Source organism: Pseudonaja textilis, chromosome 17, assembly GCF_049901715.1.
Source record: "Pseudonaja textilis isolate UNSWEBS1 chromosome 17, rPseTex1.2, whole genome shotgun sequence".
Taxonomy (NCBI): Eukaryota; Metazoa; Chordata; class Lepidosauria; order Squamata; family Elapidae; genus Pseudonaja; species Pseudonaja textilis.
In genome coordinates, this window is record NC_142006.1 from 55,172 (window position 1) to 74,777 (window position 19,606).

General features: G+C 49.2%; 2 protein-coding genes across 6 annotated transcripts in view; one reads left to right on the forward strand and one right to left on the reverse strand.

Moving 5' to 3' along the window:
- ADAMTSL2 (ADAMTS like 2) overlaps nucleotides 1–15,129 on the forward strand; it is a 60,834-nt gene extending 45,705 nt beyond the window's left edge. For 3 of the 4 annotated variants that reach the window (XM_087914295.1, XM_087914296.1, XM_026719159.2), the window contains 8 exons: nucleotides 5,358–5,461; nucleotides 8,216–8,342; nucleotides 9,405–9,618; nucleotides 10,685–10,840; nucleotides 11,522–11,692; nucleotides 11,772–11,948; nucleotides 13,232–13,376; nucleotides 14,126–14,366. In XM_087914295.1, the coding sequence (XP_087770421.1) occupies nucleotides 5,358–5,461; nucleotides 8,216–8,342; nucleotides 9,405–9,618; nucleotides 10,685–10,840; nucleotides 11,522–11,692; nucleotides 11,772–11,948; nucleotides 13,232–13,376; nucleotides 14,126–14,244 (1,213 nt within the window). In that variant the 3' untranslated portion in view covers nucleotides 14,245–14,366. Of the gene's footprint in view, nucleotides 1–5,357; nucleotides 5,462–8,215; nucleotides 8,343–9,404; nucleotides 9,619–10,684; nucleotides 10,841–11,521; nucleotides 11,693–11,771; nucleotides 11,949–13,231; nucleotides 13,377–14,125 lie in introns of all 4 variants that reach the window. The other variant, XM_026719160.2, reaches the window with a different exon arrangement.
- Nucleotides 15,130–17,276: 2,147 nt separating this feature from the next.
- Nucleotides 17,277–19,606, reverse strand: part of FAM163B (family with sequence similarity 163 member B) — a 51,076-nt gene continuing 48,746 nt past the window's right edge. Inside the window, exon 3 of one of the 2 annotated variants that reach the window (XM_026719163.2) lies at nucleotides 17,277–19,452. In XM_026719163.2, coding sequence (XP_026574948.1) covers nucleotides 19,066–19,452 — 387 coding nt within the window. In that variant the 3' untranslated portion in view covers nucleotides 17,277–19,065. The remainder of the gene's footprint in view (nucleotides 19,453–19,606) is intronic. The other variant, XM_026719164.2, reaches the window with a different exon arrangement.

A 19,606-nucleotide genomic window follows, 5' to 3' on the forward strand; every position in this document is an offset into this window, starting at 1 on the left:
AGCTTTCATCTGCCAATAGAAGCAGCCTCGCGGCAAGGTACGTGCGTATGGGCCGCTCTAGGTGGGGGAGGAAATAAAGTCACCTCCGAAAGGACGGCCTACCCGTTTTTTCAGGGGTCAAAAAAAAAACAAGGCCCAGCCTTATTTTGTGAGAAACATGGTAGTAAGCAGCAGCAGCCAAAAAAGCTGATACAATTGCTAATACACATGAAGTATTAGTACCACATTATAAATCCTTAGTAAGACCACATCTGGAATACTGCGTCCAGTTTTGGTCATCTCATTACAAAAAAGATGTTGAGACTTTGGGAAAAGTGCAAAGAAGAGAAAGTAAGATGATTAAAGGCCTGGAGACTAAAATGTATGAAGAACGGTTGGAGGATTTGGGTATGGCTAGTCTAAAGAAAAGAAAGACTAGGGATAACATGAATAGTCCAGTATTTGAGAGGCTGCCACAAAGAGGAGGAGGTCAACTTTTTCTCCAAAGCACTAGAGGGCAAGACAAGAAACAACAGATGGAAACTAACCAAGGAGAGAAGCAACCTGGAACTAAGGAGAAACTTCCTCACAGTTAGGACGATGAACCAGTGGAACAGCTTGCCACCAGAAGTTGTAGGCGCTTCATCCCTGGAGGTTTTTAAGAAGAGACTGGAAAGTCTAAAACTGTATAGGGACCCTTGAGTTTAGGGACTATAAGACTTCCAAGGTCCCTTCCAGCTCTATTCTGATTGCTTAAAGTGATATTATTCCACAGAGCAGGAGCCATCACCAAGAATGGTCCCCTTCTTAGGTTCCACAATAGATGGGGCCTGAAGTGTGTTCACTCTAGCTGACCTGATCAGATGGCCAGATTGATGGTCCCTCAAATTATCAGGCCTGATGCCCTGCAGCTACTTGGCAACCAGTGCAGCTCATGAAGCAGTGGGGATATGTGTGCATCCCACAGACTACCCATCACTGCCCTGTGCCCCTGCATTCTGGACTGATATAGCTTCCAAGTGATTTTCATGGGCAAGCCCCATGAAATATTACAGCCCCGTACTGCAGCAATCCAGCAGAGAGGTGACCACTGTATGAGTGAGTACTTGAAGGCCCTTCCGGCCAGGAATGGGTGCAACTGAGGCACAAGGTAAGCCTATATCTGCTCTTTGAGCAGGAGCTGTGAGTCCAAGAGGACCCTTATATGGTAGATGATGGAGGGTCAAAGAAGAACCAAAGAAGTCAAACAACCCAACCTTGCAGGTATTCAATCTATTGATAGCAATTCTGGGTTTTCCATCCCCAGAGAGTTTAAGAAATGTTTGGATAGACACTTGGTGAGGATGACTTGATTGGTTTGTTGACCTTTGCAGAGGATTAAGCTAGATGGTCCTTGTAACTCAGCTCAACAATTCAAGGCATTCACAGTTTCCAGGAAAAGGTATAAAAGCAGCAACACTGGACTGACTTCTCTTCAAGAGTTTTCCCCAAGATGCTTTTTCAGGAGGCAATTGGACTTTCTGGGTTCTTTTTTTTAAAGACATTCTGCTTCTCATCCAAGAAGCTTCTTCAGCTCTGACAGGATAGTGGGGAATGGAAGGATTTATATTCCTTGCTGACAGCATATAAAAAGAATATAAATCCTTCCATTCCCCATTATCCTGTCAGAACTGAAGAAGCTTCTTGGATGTGAAGCAGAACATCTTCAAAAGAAAAAAATAAGGAAGCCCAGTTGCCTCCTGAAAAAGCACCTTTGGGACAACTATGGATGACGGAGAATCCCTACAGACTTCAAGAGTTTTGTGCAGGCCATCATTCTTACTGCCTTCCCGCTCCCACCACATCTTTTCTGTTCAGCCTTGTGCAGACATGACTCCATTTCTTTTGTTGTTCTTTTTCCTTGTTGCTTTTCTTGAATGGGCCTATGGCATTGCCTTTCACCCTTTTCTCACCAGTCCTGAAAGACTTCCTCCCTTCAGTCGCTGGTGCTCCAGGAAGCAAATGCCAATAGTCAGGTATCTGAAGAAGGTGAATGGAGAGAAGAGGAGAGACTTCTGACAATAACCCTGCCCTGAGCCCTGAAGGGCTTCAGGTGGGAACCAGCATCTTAATTGCACCCAGAAGCCCACTGGAAGCAGCGTAGCTTATGGGAGTTGCATCCACAACTGTCTACATCTTTTTGAACCAGCTGGGGTTCCAAGTGGCCTTCGAGGACAGCACATTGCAGGGGTCCATTTGGGGGTGACCAAGGCATGAGTCACCCTGAGTAAGTCCTCCCAATTCAGGAAAGGCTGTAGGAGCCGCACCAGCATTGCAGGCAAAATCTGCCCAGCTCCAGGAGTTCGATCTTGACAGGCTCAGGTTGACTCATCTTTCCATCCTTCCGAGGTCTGTAAAATGAGAAGTCAGGGTGTTGTGGGCAATAGGCTGACATTTCTAAGCTGCTCAGAGGGTGCTGTGGAGCAGTTATATAACTCTGAATGCTACTGCTGAAGGTTGCAATTGATGCACAACAAATCTGTGCAAAAGTCCTCTTGCCCAACACTGCCACCTGTTCCTTCAACAGGAGCCATGAGTCCAGGAAGACCCCAAATTCTGTACAAGCTGTACCTGGACCAAGAACTAAGAATGAATCAAGAACTCCGGATCCATGGGGCCTTAAAACCCAAAGCCACTTGGTCTTGCTAGGATTGGGTCCTCCTCTAGGCACCAAGAAAGGACCTCAACAGCATCACTTGGTTGGCCGGGGCTAGCAGAGAGGTGTAACTGGTCATCTCCAGCATACAGACTGTACTTAAGCTTGTGCTGGCAGATGGCCTCACCCAGTGGTTTAACTCTGGGGATAAATAATGAAAATTGTGGGGCGGGAGAGTTCTAAGAATTTCTCTACCTTGTGCAAGGATGTGTTTGTTTCTCGGGTGTTTCAATAGCTAAAATTTGATTTTCTTGCCATTAATAGTTTGCAGACTGGAGAAGCTGATTGTATAATCCTGATTGCGTTTTTAGTTCATCGTGGAGCTTTTCAGGATTATGCTCAGGCAGTTTTTAGTTTGAAGATTTTGGGGGATCTTCTGGAATGTTTTTGACTCCGATATGAAAAACTTCATGCAGTGAAATTGCATCCATGTTTACTCTGATGTTGATCTCAGGGTTCCATGTGACTTACTCCCAGGGAGATATGCAGCCGAGCTATTGAAGCCTAAAAACCAAGACTGAGAGGGGGAAATCCAACACGGTTACAACTTTTGCAATGGCTGGGGGAGGGGTGGGGTAAGGAAGAACCCTTCAGTCCCATTGTGGAGGGGAAAGGAATTATTCCAGAGCTTCTGCTGTCAAGAAATGTGATCAGCCCTGGCAATTCAGAGACAGGACTTCTCTGCACTCCATCCGGGGCCAGTTTTCAAGCAGTGAAGCAGTTCTGTGGGTATCAGTTGTGGGAAAAGTGCAGGACTCTTGCCCTGGGAGAGGAACCCTTGGACTTCAGCCCATGACCCACCCATCAGCTGGGGTGGGTGGACAATCTGGAACACAGGTATACACACACACACACATCAAAAAAGTCTACACCACCACAAAATGTATTCCTACTCCACAATTTGTGCTGTTTATATACCGTATTATTTTTGCTTAAAACAAAGAGTATGAAGCAGAACTATAATACACAAAGACCTACAAGAGTCCACATGGATGGACATGCACACTCTTCTTCTGCAGATTGTGTAACATTCTGCATGTTGTCCATATTTTCTTAATATCCTTATCTTACTCCTGCAAATATACGTCTACGTATATTTATTATGGCTTTGCTAATCCAAAGGAAAGGCCTGGGTTTCTTCAGGCTTCTCCAATTTGCTTCCTGTCCTTTTGAAAACCTGTGTGCCATCTCTCGGATAGTGGTCAGCATTGGCCTTTCATCCCTTCAGAGCAGAACTTTCAGAGAGGAGGGAGGACCAGGGTTGCATGAGGAGCACGTGGTCCATTCCGCTAGAAAGTACCAACAAGTTCACCACTGGCTGGAGTTACACGTATAAAGTGAGGGTGTTGTGCCTGTATCAACACTGTTAAGCAACAGTGACTGATAGAAGATTTGTAGCTCAGGGTTGACATGAGGGATCCTCGGTTCTCTCTGAGCTTGCTTGTTTTCTTGCAGATGTTTCATTACCCGACTAGGTAACATCATCAGTGCTAGACAGAGAGCACCAAGGACCCCTCACTGATAGAATGCTATAGCATCCTGATCAGAAACTGACTGCCTTCCCCAAAGGAGAAGGAGAGAGGAACTGGTGTATAGGCAGCTACAAGCTCCCCCTCCCCACATCTACCATATAAACCAGTGAGGTGAGAGGAGCCTTAAATGAAGGAAAGCAGAAGGAGAAGCACCCTGAAGCCACCAGGGCTGTTGCATTGGTCTTGTCTTCTGGTGCATGCCTCCTCCTCCTCCTCCTCTTCCTCTATCTCCTTTTCATCTTCTTCTTTCATTCCCCCTTCCCCTCCTCCTCTTACTACCATTACCACCACCACTACTACTACTACTACTACTACTACTACTACTTCTGCTGGAGGTTCTAAGCAGAAACCCCCATGACTGGCAGGTCATTTCATGACATGAAGCCACTTGGTGTAATGACCAGTTTTTATTCAGGGACTGGACAGAATTGAATTCACTTCCTAAAATGCGCCCTTTTCTCAGCTTAAGTTCTTTCTCAGAAATGGTTGAATGGCTTAGAACAGACCCTTTTCCAGCTCTCAGTAATATACCTTCTGGGAGGGGGTCTCCACCTTGGGACACCCCTCCTCCACAGGGACTCCTCCCTCTGCTCTGTTCAGAACATCAGAACTTGTGGGTGCTCCATCACTGGAGATTTTCAAGAAGAGACTGGGCAGCCATTTGTCTGAAACGATATAAGGTCTCTTACTTGTGTAGGAGGTTGGACTAGAATATATCTTCAGGGTCCTTCCAACTTCGTTATTCTATAGAGCTGGTCTGGACCCATCCAACTGGAAGGGGTGTCTTTGAGGTAGACCATAAAGGAGTCATTATGTGAAGTGGCATCAGAGCATGAAATCAGCTGTTTTGGGCATATAATAGACAAATCAGTTAACGTGTGTGTGTGTATAAATGGAACTGTTTCTGCTTGTGGGTATTTTTATCCCATTCTCTCTATTTCTAGACAGCGGAAGCTCTGCCAATAACCGGGCTGGGGATTCTGCTGGGGGAACAGGACAGGTATGTTTTATTACAACCAAACAATCCAAAACACTATTTTTAAAAACAATACCTTCCTAAATTCAAACTTTTGGCCCCAAACTTTTCTCTCTCTAAAATTGGCTGTGCCAGAAAAGCTCTCCTTGCTTCATTGGGCCTTTTCGTTCTTTAGGAACCGGCTGAAGCTCTTCCGGAAGGGCCAGAATATGAGCCCAGCTGACATGTACCGCTGGAAGCTCTCTTCCCACGAGCCCTGCAGTTCCACATGCACCACAGGTGAGCAGCTCCCCAAAGGGCCTGCAGGGGGAACCCTCGGCCAGTCTGCTTGGGAAGGGAAGCAGGCCCAGCTAGCCTCATGAAGGGGCCCACAGTCCAACTTGCAACTTTAGTGTGCAGGCTTTCAAGGAGAGCCGATGTGCCATAGCAGAATCCAAGCATGGAAGCAACCACACAGGACAAAGGTAGGTAAAAGTTCTTGTGGTCCTATTGCCCAAGGAGAGACGTGTTCCTATCTCCACACATACACAAAAAGCAAAGATGTGGCTGAGAACCTAACCAACATAATAAAACCCACAGATTACTATCCACTGCATGTAGCAGTGTTGTGGTGTGCCAAAAGCATGCGCATGCTGGCACCCACAGTGCAATGCCCCGTGCCCTCTTACTTGCACTGCACGCACACGCGCCTCCCAGCTGATTTTTTTTGCCTGTTTGAGGCCTTTTTTGTCCTCTTGGAGGCTTCAGGGAAGCCTCTGCAGCCTTTGGAGGGTGAAACGGGCCTGTTTTTCAGCCTCCAAAGCCTGCGGAGGCTTCTCTCAAGCATCTGGGAGGGTGAAAAAGGCCTCAAACTGGCCAGTGCAGGTAAGTTTGGCTGGGGCTCGTGTGCCTGCACTAATGGCTCTGCATGCCACATGCCATAGGATCGCCATCATGGGCATGTAGGGACAAATGACACAAAACAAAGACTTGAAAACCATATTTCTAGGCAAGAAAGTCAGGGACTTAGGTGCACAAGTAGGTTTTTCATCTATACTGCCAACAAAAGGACAACATCCAGAAAGAGAACAGAGGATTCTAGAAGTGAACCATTGGCTAAAGGATTGGTGTCACCAAAAATACTTTGGATTCCTGGACTACGGTCTATACTATCTCCATGATGGGCTTTTGGTAAGAGATGGCTGCACCTCACAAAGACTGGGAAGAATGTTTTCGGAAAACGACTGGCTCAACTTATCAGGAGGGCTTTAAACTAAAATTGAGGGGGGGGGGGGTGACCGATCTTTAGGATCTCCAGGACCTAATTCCAAGCAAAAACCCCTAGAAAGCAAGTCAAATAATGAAGTAAAGAGGGATGTAAGGAAATAAGGAAGACAAACTCAGACTCCAAACAGGAGGCACAGGAAGCATATCCAGAGTCAGGCATAAAGACCTCAAGCGCTTATATATAATTGTGTTTTTCTACTAAAAGCCTTATGCAGACCAGAACAGTCTGCATGCTGGAAATGGATCCAACACAGCCGCCTGATCTGAAATAATTCACTGTGCAAGGAGCACAGTAGTCATGCTTAGAGGCAATATTTTCTCAAGTTGCAACAGCTTAAGTTTTTACCAACTCTCTTAAGAGATGTTAGATTTACTTTGTTTTCAGACAGAATGGAGGTCATGAATAATGCTGCAGACCAGAAATGGTGAATAAATTTTCTCAGAGTACAAACTGAACCTCATAATTGTTTTCAATGAAGAATTCCTGTTAAGAAGCTCAAGAACAGCCCACCTGAGTCAGATTAAGCCTGGGAACTGCCAGATGCTTCAGGCTCAGGAAACAAGGATGCCTCTTTTGGACTTTTCTTTCCCTGAAACTGTGATTTAAACTGTGATTTTGCATTTCCTCCCTCGGGTGAGGAGAGCACCTCTTTCTCCTTCTGTCCTGGCCACTTTTTACTACATCCCTGTTTGGTTTGGTGGCAGCAGTGCCTCAGATAGAAAGTCCCTACGGAGAGTGGTGAGGACAACAGAGATGATTATAGGAAGCTCACTTCCCATTGGAGACAAACACCAGGCATTTCCATAAGTGCTGGACAGAATATGTGCTCATTATTCTGGTCATTTTGTAACATGCTCATTTATAATGAATGAATTCCTGGGTCATTTTTTGAAAAGGTCCTTTCTCTGTAAGGAAAAGGGATTCAGAGTTGATCAGTTGATTTACTCTTCTAATCATGTTAGGTTAACTTTTTAAAGAACTGCTAGAGGTGGGTGAGTGAATTGAATATAGTAATAACAGAATTTATTGTTGGAGTTTTGGGTATAAAGTACAGAAGCAATTTTCCTTTCTCTTATTTTCTTGGATGAAATTGCCAAAAGTATTTTTTTAGGTGGTCTTGCCCAAAAAAATTCCCATTACTGACATTAAAGGAAAAATGTTCGCTCGTTGTGTATGCCATGCCCCTAAATTTCCCAAGATCTTTCCTATGTCTTCCATGCTCCCCACCCCAGGAAGATTTCTTGTGAATGCCTGGACAAATGATTTGGGAGTGAGGGGGTCTTCAAGTCAGTTTTGGACCCTGGCAATGGGCTGGACTGGTCCCTTCTGGCATGGTTTTCAGAGGTGGTTTGCCAGTGCCTACTTCTACCTGGGGCTGAGGAGCGGGGCTGGCCCAAGATCCTCCCAGTGGGCTCCATGACCAAGGTGGGACTCCTTGATGCCCGAACCACTAGACAAGCTGGCTGACTTGAAAAACAAGGCAAGGCTGCTTTCTTCTCCCCCAGTGTGAACAAACAGAACGCTCTCTTTCCCACGATCTCCTCCTGGTGAATGAACTCAGAGTCCATCACTGCTCTGCAGGGGTTAGGGGGACCGGGGCTATTCATGCAAGGGGATAAAAGGGGACAGGAGGTGCCTTGACTTTCACTGATGCTGTGGTTCAGAGGGTGTGTGTGTGCATTGGGGGGGGGGGCTCTGGATGACATCTGTGCAGACAGATAGCCGTGGCAGTGAAGGGCTGATTGCTTTGGTCTTTCTGACTGCAGGAATGATGTCCACCTATGCCATGTGCATCCGCTATGATGGCACAGAGGTGGAGGACCTTTTCTGCGACGCAGCCACGCGGCCTGAGCCCATCCATGAGTTCTGTGCGGGAAGAGAATGCCAACCCAGGTCTGTCTTCTTCCCTGCTTGGGGAACCAAAGCCCAGAGGCATCTGGGCAGCTTTTATTCCCAGGAGCAGTCTTTCTGTGCTTAGAATATTGCCTGGCCCCTCCGGTGAACAGAAAGGTGGCGGCAAAGCCAGGCTTTCTGCCTGTCCCCCTCGTGAGAAGCCAGAGATGGACCACTGGCAGGAATGGTGGATGACGGCAGAAGCTTTTTATAGGGATCTCTTGACCATAGAGGCAGGTCTCGGGGAGGAGGACATAGCCCGGTTGATGGCTAGGATAGACTTTCCTGCATGAAGTCAAGAGATTCTCCCTCTGGAGTGTCAGGGAAGGCTCCGGTATTGGACAGCCACAGCAGCACCATGAAACGGAGGGAGGGAGCTTGGTTGATTATCGGAGTCCATGACTGCAAAGCAAAGGTAACTAGAGAACTAAAATGCCATCCCAACCGTTCTTCCTATGTTTTAGTCTCTAGGCCTCCTTTAATCATGTGAATTGCTCTTCTTTGCACTTTTTCCAAAGTCTCAACATCTTTTTTTGTGACCAAAACTGTCTTTGGTCATTCTTTGCTTTCCTGACCAGATTTGCAGATTCGGGCTTTATTCTGCCTTAGTTATGTGTCCCTTTTTTCACTTTTTGTACTTAACCTTTTTGGCTTTCAGTTTATCAGAGAGATCTTTGTGCAACCATGCTGGTTTCCTCTTGGATTTCCTGTTTTTCTTTTTCAGTGGTATTGTGTTGGACTGGGCACTGAGGGGCCTGTGATTGGAGTCTGCTCAAAAGGCAGCTTGGCAACTGATATCAAATCCGTGCACCTTGCAACAGAAGCAAGCACATCTGAATGAGGCCAACATGCTCTGAAGTTGGAGCATGAGTGGTTTTTTAAAAACGGCTTTTGCTTTAGATGACATTTTGAGCCAACCTCACTTAAAAGGGCCAAGACACCTGCTCCCTTTTGGGAGATGAAGGATAGCAAAACCAAACCTGATTACAATCCTGGTCATCCTGGCCTGGCCATCCTCATCTCACTGTTCCTCATCCTGTAATACCACCTTGCCTTGGACAGGTGGGAGACCAGCAGCTGGAGCGAGTGCTCCAGGACCTGCGGAGAAGGCCACCAGTTCCGGATTGTCCGCTGCTGGAAGATGCTCTCACCGGGCCTGGACAGCTCCGTCTACAGCAACCTGTGCGAGTCAGCCGACATCACTCGGCCGGAAGAGAGGAAAGTCTGCAAGAACCCGGCCTGCGGGCCACAATGGGAAATGTCTGAGTGGTCTGAGGTAAATTCTGGCTGAGTGGCCTCTGTGCTTTGATCCCAGCAAGCTCTGTGGATCACCTAGCCCAGGGGCCTACAACCTGCGACTCTGGAGCCACATGCGGCTCTTTCAGCCCTCTGCTGTGGCTCCCTGTTGGCTGATCCCACCATTGGCTGGCCCCTCCCCTCCCTGTCACTCCTCACCTGGCTTGAGAAGGTAAGGGGGATGGTAGGGAATGGATATCCATATTCCAGAGCAGGAGGTGACTGGGTGGAATGGAGTGTCATCGAGTTGGCCACACGCCCACCCAGTCACAAAATTATTGACTCCCGCTGTTTTCTTTTCTGTGGGAAATGGGTCCAAATGGGCCTTTGAGTGTTTAAGGTTGCAGACCCCTGACAGCTGTGGGGGCAAGCTTTATGGGGGAGTTGGAAGGAGCAGTGGCCAATTCCTGGGAGTCTTTTCCAACAGCTGTTCCTACGTGTAGTTTTGAATACAGATGGCCAACAATGGTGTACTCTGATGTGCTGGCCATGGCTCACAGGAGTCCTGGGTTGAGGGTTTCCCAAAGAGCCCTAAATTTACTCCAGGCAAGGCTAATGCTAGCCCTGTGAGTGGCATGGTGGAGTTCTTGCCTCACAATCAGGAGGTTGTGAGTTTGATCCTAGGTAGAAGCAGATATTTCTCTCTCGGCGCGATGAGAATATAACTGCCGAATAAAAGTCCGCATTGGCGACAGGAAGGGCATCCAGCCAGTAAACCCTCAGCTCCATTCAGTTGCCCAGATTCCACCCTGCAAGGGATTATGGGGTCATTAAAAGAAGATGATGAGAGCTAAAGCTAACCAGCTAACCCTTTGGCTATTGTGTTCAGCCCTTCTCTCCTGTCCTTTGTGAAAGTTACTCCCCTCCCCCAGGAACAGAGGCCACCTACCCGAATTGCACAAATCGATCCTGGGGTTCAGTTTCTGGGGGACTTGCTGCTTTTTTGTGTTTCTCCTTAGGGGCAGAGGGTCAAGCCTCTCAGGCTTACCATCCCCCATGAATCCAGGGGCTGCCAAGTCTGACTCTCTCTACCCTTCCCCCTGCAGTGCACAGCTAGGTGTGGCGAGAGGAGTATAGTGAGCCGAGACATCCGTTGCTCCGAGGAAGAGATGCTGTGCGATGTCACCACCAAGCCAGCGGCTGATAAGAACTGCACTGGGCCGCCCTGCGACCGGCAGTGGACAGTCTCTGACTGGGGCCCAGTAAGTGTCTTGGGCAGAGGAGGAACTTGCTCACCAGGAGAGAGGCAGGCTGGGGTATTTGCAGAAGCTACAAGGGGTAGGTCGTTGTGGGTCATGAGAGAGAGAGAGAAAGAGAGACAGACAGATAGACAGACAGACAGACAGACAGAGACAGACAGACAAAGATGGGGAAATTTACAAAACTGTAAAATCACCTTGTTCAGTAGCCAAAAGGACCTTGAGTTGTTCCTTTTGCCTGTTTGCCAAGGCACAGCTGATGGTGGCTGCCCTCACAAGACACTGTTATGACCCAGGTGTTGAAGACAAAGTAGGCCTCTAGAGAGTTCTTTATCCCCCTGAATGCATATTTCAGCCAAAGGCCCTCCAACAACCAGTAGAGGCTCCACCCTGCAGGTAGCCACTCCCAGACTCCAAAACACAGCCTCTGTGGTACAAAAGAAAGCCCATCAAATGGGAGCCTGCTCACAGGGCAAAGTAAAGTCCAGGTTTCCACCCACCAGGCAGAGTCCAGGTACGAGGCAAGGGCAGTCAGGACAAGAAGCAGGTCCCATAAAAGAAGCCGGTCCAAAACCCTGGTGAGGCAGGGGCCAAATGCCAAGAGAAGGCCTAGGTGGAGGCCTAGGTGGAGGCCATGACAGACACGGGCCTACGTAGATACCTGCCCTTCTCTCTCCCTTGCAGTGCAGTGGTGGCTGTGGGCCAGGCCGAATGATCCGGCAGGTCTACTGCAAGAGCATCGATGGGCGCGTGGTGCCGGAGTCCCAGTGCAACCCTGAAGCCAAGCCCCTTGCCATCCACCCCTGTGGGGAGAAGAACTGCCCCGCTGGCTGGCTCGCCCAGGACTGGGAACGGGTAAGGAGTCCCCGGGAGGGTTCTGCGGGCTTGCGGCTGCCCAGGCTGGCTCTGGATCCTCCTTCCCTTCTTCTGGCAGTGCAACGCCACCTGCGGCCGAGGGTTGAAGAAGCGGACCGTGCTCTGCCTGGAGATTGTCAGCGGGAAGATCAAAACGCGCCCCCCTGCCACCTGCGATGCCACCAAGAAAGAGGCTGAGGAAGCCACATGCTTTGAGCGCCCCTGCTTCAAGTGGTACACCACCCCTTGGTCTGAGGTGAGGGCCAGGGGGCTTCTGGTCCTGGCGATAGGAGGATTGTGAATCTACCTGGGGCACACAGCTTGTGTCACAGGCTTCATGTGAGGGAAGAATGTCCCCAGCAACCTGGAGGTGGTGGCTCTTTGGCGGAAGGAGGGCTAGCCTGGCCTGTGATCATTCAATTGGTGGGACACAAAGCCCAAATAGGAGCTTCCAGGAAATGCGGGCTGTGGTGACCTGCCGTGGCTGAACCAGCCAACTGGATCCTAGTCCTTCCCCCAGCCCCACCCCAGGGGTCCCGTCCTCTCCAGGGTCCCGTGCAGGGCAGAGCTAAGCAGGGGGATTTTTAGCAGCCATGGGAATTTAAGAACCGGGAAAGTTCACAACGGGCCACCCCAATTAAGGCCCTTCATGTTCCAAGATGAATGTACCACTGGCCAGCTCCCTGCCCGGAACCTGATGTCCTCTCCCTGCTCGACAGATCCGTCATCTCTGGGGCTTTCAAGAAAGCAAAGCCAGTTCCAATTATGCCTAATGCTCCAGACCGCGAGAGGCTCGCATTGGCCTCAGCAGCCACCGGCGGCTCACTTGGTCACCAGCCGGAGCTCCCGCAGGTCTCGCCAGGCTGCCCAGAGCTGGGGGGGTTTCTTGGTAGCGGAGATGCCCCCTGGCATGTCCCTCTTCTGTGGAGCCTCCTCTGCCGCAGATGCTCCTGCAAAAGCGGAGCAGGTCTTGCTTGGAGCAAAGGAGCAAATAGTCCCTCTTGGCACTCACAACTGTCACCCACCCCACCACACCGCCACTCTACAGCATAGAGGAGGAAGCTGGGGTGCTGTGTCAAGAACCCTGAGAGCAGCAAGCAAAATGTTTAGATCCCCAACCCATAAAATAAATGAAACTCCTGAGAAATGAAATGTGGAGGTGGAATTCCCCTCCCCCAGCTGGTGTGGATGGGCTTGGGAGGGGGGGCAGGTAGGGGGTGGAATTTCCTCCTGGGCTTCCTGCATTAGGATACTGTGCCAATTTGAAAGCAGCAACAGCTCATCAACTTCAGCCAAGAACTCAGGAGAGGGGATGTTGGCTCACCTGCAGTGTATTTAAAACAGCTGCAAAACTATAGTTTCTTCCCCCTCCCACTCCTCCTCCTCCCTCCCCCCCTCTTCCTCTTCTTCCTCACCCCTCCCCCTCTTCCTTCTCCTCCTCACCTTGGTCTGCTGGCTTTTCTGAAGGGCTGGAGGTCCTTTTGAATGGTTCTGGTTGTCTTAAGTTGCCAAAAAAGAGCTTTTGATCCTACTTCTCAGTGCACAAAAACCTGCGGAATTGGCGTGCGGATGCGTGATGTGAAGTGTTATCAAGGGAAGGATCTTGTTCGCGGGTGTGACACACTCCTGAAACCAGTTGCGAAGCAGACCTGTGACCTCCATCCTTGTCCAACAGAGCCACCAGGTTAGCTGGGATACCTGGCAGATGGGGTGGGTGGGATAGCTTAAGGGCCCTGAGTGAGCCATGCCCGGCAGTGTTGGAGCTCCAGCACTAGGAGGCCCCGTTTCTGTCTCTGCCTTGGTCCTCTGGTCACACCACAACCTTCCGGATGAACTTTCCAGAAGAGGACTGCCCCTCCAAGAAGGATTTCCTGGCAGTGTGCGGTGGAGGGAGGTTTCGGGGGGACTGTGCCACATCACCCCGAGGGGGCAGCAGCTGAAAGGAAGCAGACTCAGCTGGGAGCCAAAAGAGCCAAATGTCCACCTCAGCCGGTGGAGGAAGCGGGAACGCCCAGCTCCTCCATGGAACTTGGAATTCTTTGGGCAACTTCGATAAGAGGGTGGCCTGTGAGCTTTTCTTTTTCAGGAAGAAAGCACCTCTTCCCCTCAAGGAATGTTTTAATGGAAATATTTTATTTGCGCCATTTGGTCAGACCCAGCGTGGGTGCAGGTCAAAGGTTCAGGAAAGCCCCCCCGTTCGTTGCCCCGCCCCACCCGCAAAGGCCACGTTCAAAAGAGAACAGTGGGGCTGGTTCTGTGCTGGTGACCCAGAGCTGGAAGTGGGGGGGGGACCCCACCTCCCTTGCTGAGGCATCATTGCTGCTGGTGGTGGTGCTGCACTTGGGCAGAGAAGGTGGAGGCTGGCCCTGGGGCCCAATGCAGCTCTCCCTCTTGCCTCAGATGGCCCCCCCTGACCTTGTGGCCCTCCCACAGACGACAGCTGCCAGGACCAGGCGGGAACCAACTGTGCCCTGGCGATTAAGGTGAACCTCTGCGGCCACTGGTACTACAGCAAGGCCTGCTGCCGATCCTGCCGAGTGCCCCGTTCCTAGAGGGGAGCCACGGCCTCCGTGTCCGAGAAGAAGCAACCAGAGCTTAGCGCCATCCGGCATCCCCTTCTCACCTCTCTTTTCTTCCAGCCATGATGGGAACTCCACTTGACCACCAACATCGCCTGCAGAATTCTGGATTTTTCTTTTCATTCACTTAGCAAACTTTTGATCTACCTATACGTGACTCTCTACCTGCAAGTGATTTTGTGCGTGTCTGTCTAGCTGCTCCTTCCCGTCTGCCTCCTCTGCATCCATGGACAGCTTTGCCAGACTGGCTTGGCTTTCCTTGAAATGGTACGATGCCTTTTGCAGGACTGGGGCCTAGTCAGAATGCCCCCTACCCCAGCTCCCTTGGCTCTTCCCTTCCACCTCTCTGCCTTAAGAGTCTGTCTCATGGTTCCCTCAAGGCAGGGGTGGGGCTTTAAGTGAGAAACACCCCAAATAAAAGAGATGCTGAACCCTTCTCTCCAGTCCTGCAGTTAATAATTGCCCCGTGTACTGTAATGAAGGATATTTCAGGAGGACTCACATCCATTTTGGTGGGAATTGGTGGGAATGACGTTTGCATCAGCTTTAGATAACGAAAATGGCAATAAAGTCACTAAAGGCAGAAGAACCCTGCCCATTTCAGGTGTAGGCACTTTGTCTTTATTCACACTCGGTAGTAAATATAAGTTAACAAAGGGCAGATAGTAAAGTCCACTAAATATAAGGTGTAAGTGCACATCTGGCAAAAATATTTTATCTCGTAATCAAACCCTTAAATACATAATGCCAGCATATTGTATAGGATAAGGAAAACATAGCTGCACTTTATAACTCAAAAGGGCCTTGGATTCTTTTTTAATGTATTTGTTTACAAAACAATAAACTTTATTCCTTTTACTGTTGAATGGCACTTGAAGGTGTACTTTAAATAAGGTTTCTGATATTTATGGTGACAGCTCTGTACACTTTTTATTTGTTTTGGCAAATGGAAACTATTCTACCATCTCTGATTGTATTAAGACAGCAGAGTATCAGCAGTAGAGTCCTTCAAGCTTTTGGTTTTATAATCTCCCAGGACTTGAAATGGACACCTAACATTAGAACCATCATTAAAAAGACACCACAAAGAATGTTCCTCCTGCGTCAACTCAGGAAGTTCAGGCTGCCCCAGGAGCTGCTGATCCAGTTCTACAGAGGAATGGTTGTGTCTCACCTGTGCTTCTAAAACTGTCTGGTTTTATACAGCAATCATAACAGGTCAGGGAAAGACTCCACAGAGGAAGGCAGGAAAAAAAATTGCAGGCTGTCTCCTGCAATTTGGGATTCAAATTTTTTTGCTACCAGTTCTGTAGGCGTGGCTTGGTGGGCATGGCAGGGGAAGGATACTGCAAAATCCCCCTTCCCTCCCCACCCCACTAACCTGCTTTCCAGCTCTGTTCTCCTGTGCAGGGCAACCAAAGAAGACCCAGCCAATCAGCTGGGACTCAATGGGAGGCAGAGAAGAGGTGGGGTTGGCAGGGCCAGTCAGAGGTGGGATTGGCCAGTTCTCCAACTACTCAAAATTTCCACTACTGGGGCTCCAGAACTGGTCAGAACCGGCTGAATACCACCCCTGCTGCCTCCCATAGAATCCTGGTGTCAGGAAGGGGGCTGAGAAAATATCGACAGACCCCTCACATTCTGAACATAAACCGCCTTGGGATGGCGCTATAGGGTGTTTCATGCCAAAACAACTAGACACAAGGACAGTTTTTTCCCCTCATGATATCACTCTGCTGAACACCTAATTCTCAGTGCTGTCTAATGTCTATGTCTATTTACCCATGTAGTAGGGCTGTATTTTTTTATTATTACTCTTCATCGCACAGTCAGCCATCTGGGCTGGGTTTGGCATTTTTGTCTACCTATTGAGTCCTTACCCCTTGAGGTAGGCAAATCTGGATGTTTGATGGTGTTACAGAGATCACCACAGGATGGAAGCTGTTCCAAGTCAAGCTGCCTTCTGCAATTGACTGATGGCAAATTTGTCAATGCCTGTGGTGTTCAAGTGCTGCTCCAGTTGTTTTGGGACTGCCCCCAAGGCACCTATTACTATTGGCACCACCCTTGCTTGCCTTTGCCATAGTCATTCTATTTCTATTTGTAAGTCTTTGTACTTCGTTATCTCCTCCACTTCTTTCTCTTCTCTTCTGCTGTCTCCAGGCACTGCCATGTCCACTATCCAGACTTTTTTGTCTTTCTTATTGACAACTGTTAAGTCTGGAGTGTTATGTGGAAGGTGCCTGTCTGTCTGGATTCTGAAGTCCCAGAGCAATTTAACTTTTTCATTTTCTATGACTTCTTCTATGTATTTTATGGTCCCACCAGTTCTTGCTTACAGGCAACTGATGTTTCTTGCAGATCTTCCAATGCACCATTGTTGCTACTTTGTCATGCTGCTGCTTGTAGTCAGCCTGTGCAATTTTCTTGCAGCAGCTTACCAGGTTTCTTCAGCTTCTTTGCATAGGTGGCACTTACTGTCTGTCTTCTTCTTCTTCTTCTTCTCCTTCTCCTTCTTCTTCTTCTTCTTCTTCTTCTTCTTCTTCTTCTTCTTCTTCTTCTTCTTCTTCTTCTTCTTCTTCTTCCTTCTTCTTCTTCTTCTTCTTCTTCTTCTCCTTCTCCTTCTTATCATCATCATCATCATTATTATTATTTTATTGTGTTTCTAATCAAACTTGGCCAAATAGACTCTTCAATTCGATTCAAAAGAAGAGAAGGAATCTCTCTAGAGGAGATGCCACAGGAAGGGGCTCCATGCTCAGCAGGTGTGGCATCTCAATGCTAAATTCCAGGTGGGAATTTAGGTGGGAGGGCCAGGTTTGGGGGGGAAAGGTGGGAATTTTAAAAAGAGAAATTGGTGCCCCCATTTCTTAAATCCCCAGTTTTAAAAGAGTCCCCCCCATTTTGCCACCCTCCCTGTAGAGTCCCCGTATTCCCCTCCCCGCTTTTCTTAAAGATGTGAAAGAATTTTCTTAAATACCATGAAAGAAACACTTCATTTGGTGACAAGTCAAGATAAGTTTTTTATTATTATTTTCGGAATCCAGAAGTCCTGTACATGTTTATCACAAGTAAAGGTAAATGAAAATTCATGAAATTGTTTGAATTTATTTCAAATATATATAAAGGGGAAAAATAAATAGCCATACTTATAAGCAACAAATTGTAGCATTTTTAAGAGTGCCACTGAAACCAATACAAATTTTTAAGAATTATACAAAATAGTTTTGTGGAAGCAGCAACTAGTACAGATCACTGAAGACCAACATGAATGCATTTTATTGGATGCAGCCAAAGCAAGACGTGAACATTAATTTCAAATTAGATGGAAAAAAATCCACCTGGGTCAGTGATGCTACTGACTCGTCTCTGAATCCATTTCTGCTGCTTGTAAGATGGCCCTTGGCCTCTTGGGCTCTCATGCCCTGTGCCCGCTTCCAGAGGAGTTTGAAGAGGCTGGACTCAAAGGGCCCAACTCAAACCGTTCTTCCTACAGGTCGCATTTCCATCGTCCCCAGCACGTAACTCGTGAGTGCCAGTTTTGCAAGCTTCCTGGATGCACTGTCAGATCCTGCAGGGAGGGGAACCATCTTCCTGTGGGCCCTATGGGTCAGTCTCTATCCCACTGCTGCCTCCAGACCCAAAGGCCTGGGGGAGCAGTGGGGTGGACTAGCCGTCCTTATCTCAGGTCTCCAGCCGTCTTTATCTCTGAAGGCTGCCTGTCCTCCTGTCTTTTAAGTCTTATCTCCCTGCTGACACCCCAGGCAGACAGACAGACAGACAGACAGACCCCACTTGCCTGGAAGCAGGTCGAGGGAAGCTGCCACTGTGAATGCCGCCGCACTAAATTTTACTGCTGGGAGCTCCAAGCTGCAGCCCTTTTTGTCCAAAGAAAAGGAAGGGCCTGTCCCTGCAGAACTGCCTTGTGCTCTGCATCCCTCTGCGTCTGCCTCCTGGACACCCAGAGGGGAAGCTAGGACGGGGGACAAAGCCCAAGAGGCCCAGCTCACAGCAGAGTCGCCTCTGGCTTGGCTGGCAAAACCCTCTGGTGCTTTTCATTGCAGGTGAGATAGAGGAAGTCCTGCAGCGGGCAACACCACTGTTCAAAATGGGGAAGTCCTGCCCCCCCTCCCCCCCAGTGCCAACCGAACACCTTCATGGTCCTCGGCAGCCCCCCTCCCTCACCGAGCAACAAAAAAGAGACTAAAGCTGAGCTCATCTCAGTTGGACATAGTGGACTGACCAGTGCTGACCAGGTGCCTGGTATGTTTCTTCTGTCATTAAAAATACCTTTCTGGCAGCAACCAGGGGAAGGAAGGGCCTCCCTCGAGGGGGGGGGGGGACACCGGTTGTGAGGCTTTTGTAGAGTGGACCGAATGTAAAGTGGGGACACTGCAGAGTAGAGGGAGCTAATTTGGATTTGCATTAAGCAATTTGCAAAAACACCTGGCTCTGGCTTAGTTCCAGCCTCCTTCCCCACCCCCACCCATCAGGGAAAGCAGAGGCCACAGCTTGCAGCAGGCTGAAGAGTGACAAACCAGGTTGCGTATTTATACAAAAGGATGTCCTGTATCAAAAACCTCATCTAAAGGAAGGAAGGAAGGAAGGAAGGAAGGAAGGAAGGAAGGAAGGAAGGAAGGGCGGCTTTTACTGGGGTTTAGAAAACAACAATCTCTACCAAGGCAGCCATGCTCCTTGCTTACGCAAGACGAGAGGGGAAGAGGTTGGGAAGCAGAAGTGGTCTTCAGCCTTTGGCGAGCCGAGGGGGAGACAGGGCCTCTTCAACCAGGCCAGTCAGACATCTGTGCTGATGCTGCGGCTGCGGGAGAAGGCTTCGCGCATGGCAGAGAGCCGGTTAGGGTTGAGGGCCTGGAGGCCACCACTCAGGCCAATGGGCAGCTCCAAGTCTTCTTGGCTAATGGCCTTGTAGTTGACCAGGTCGCCCCCATTGCGGACCTCCTCTTCGGGCTCCTGCAGGAAGAATGTTGGAGGCTCATACTGGGAGCAGCTGGGGCAGCCAGTCCGGGACTGGGAGGGCTTCTTGTAGGGGGAGCGGTACAAGGAGGGGCCGTTGGTCAGAGCCACGTTACGGTTGCAGTGCAGGGGCGGGATGTGCGAATCCGCAGGGAAGTCGGGCTCATCGCCGTCCTCTTCCGACTCATCCTTCTTGCAACAATAATACTGGAAGAGAGAAACCATTTCCGTGGGCCACCGCTCCTTCCCCAGGCCAAGAGATGCTTCTCTGCGGCCCTCCCAGAAACCCTTCCAGGTCAGCTGGTTCACACATGGGGAAGGCAGCTGGTTTGGACTGGCCTTGCCTCAACGGGCAACTTGG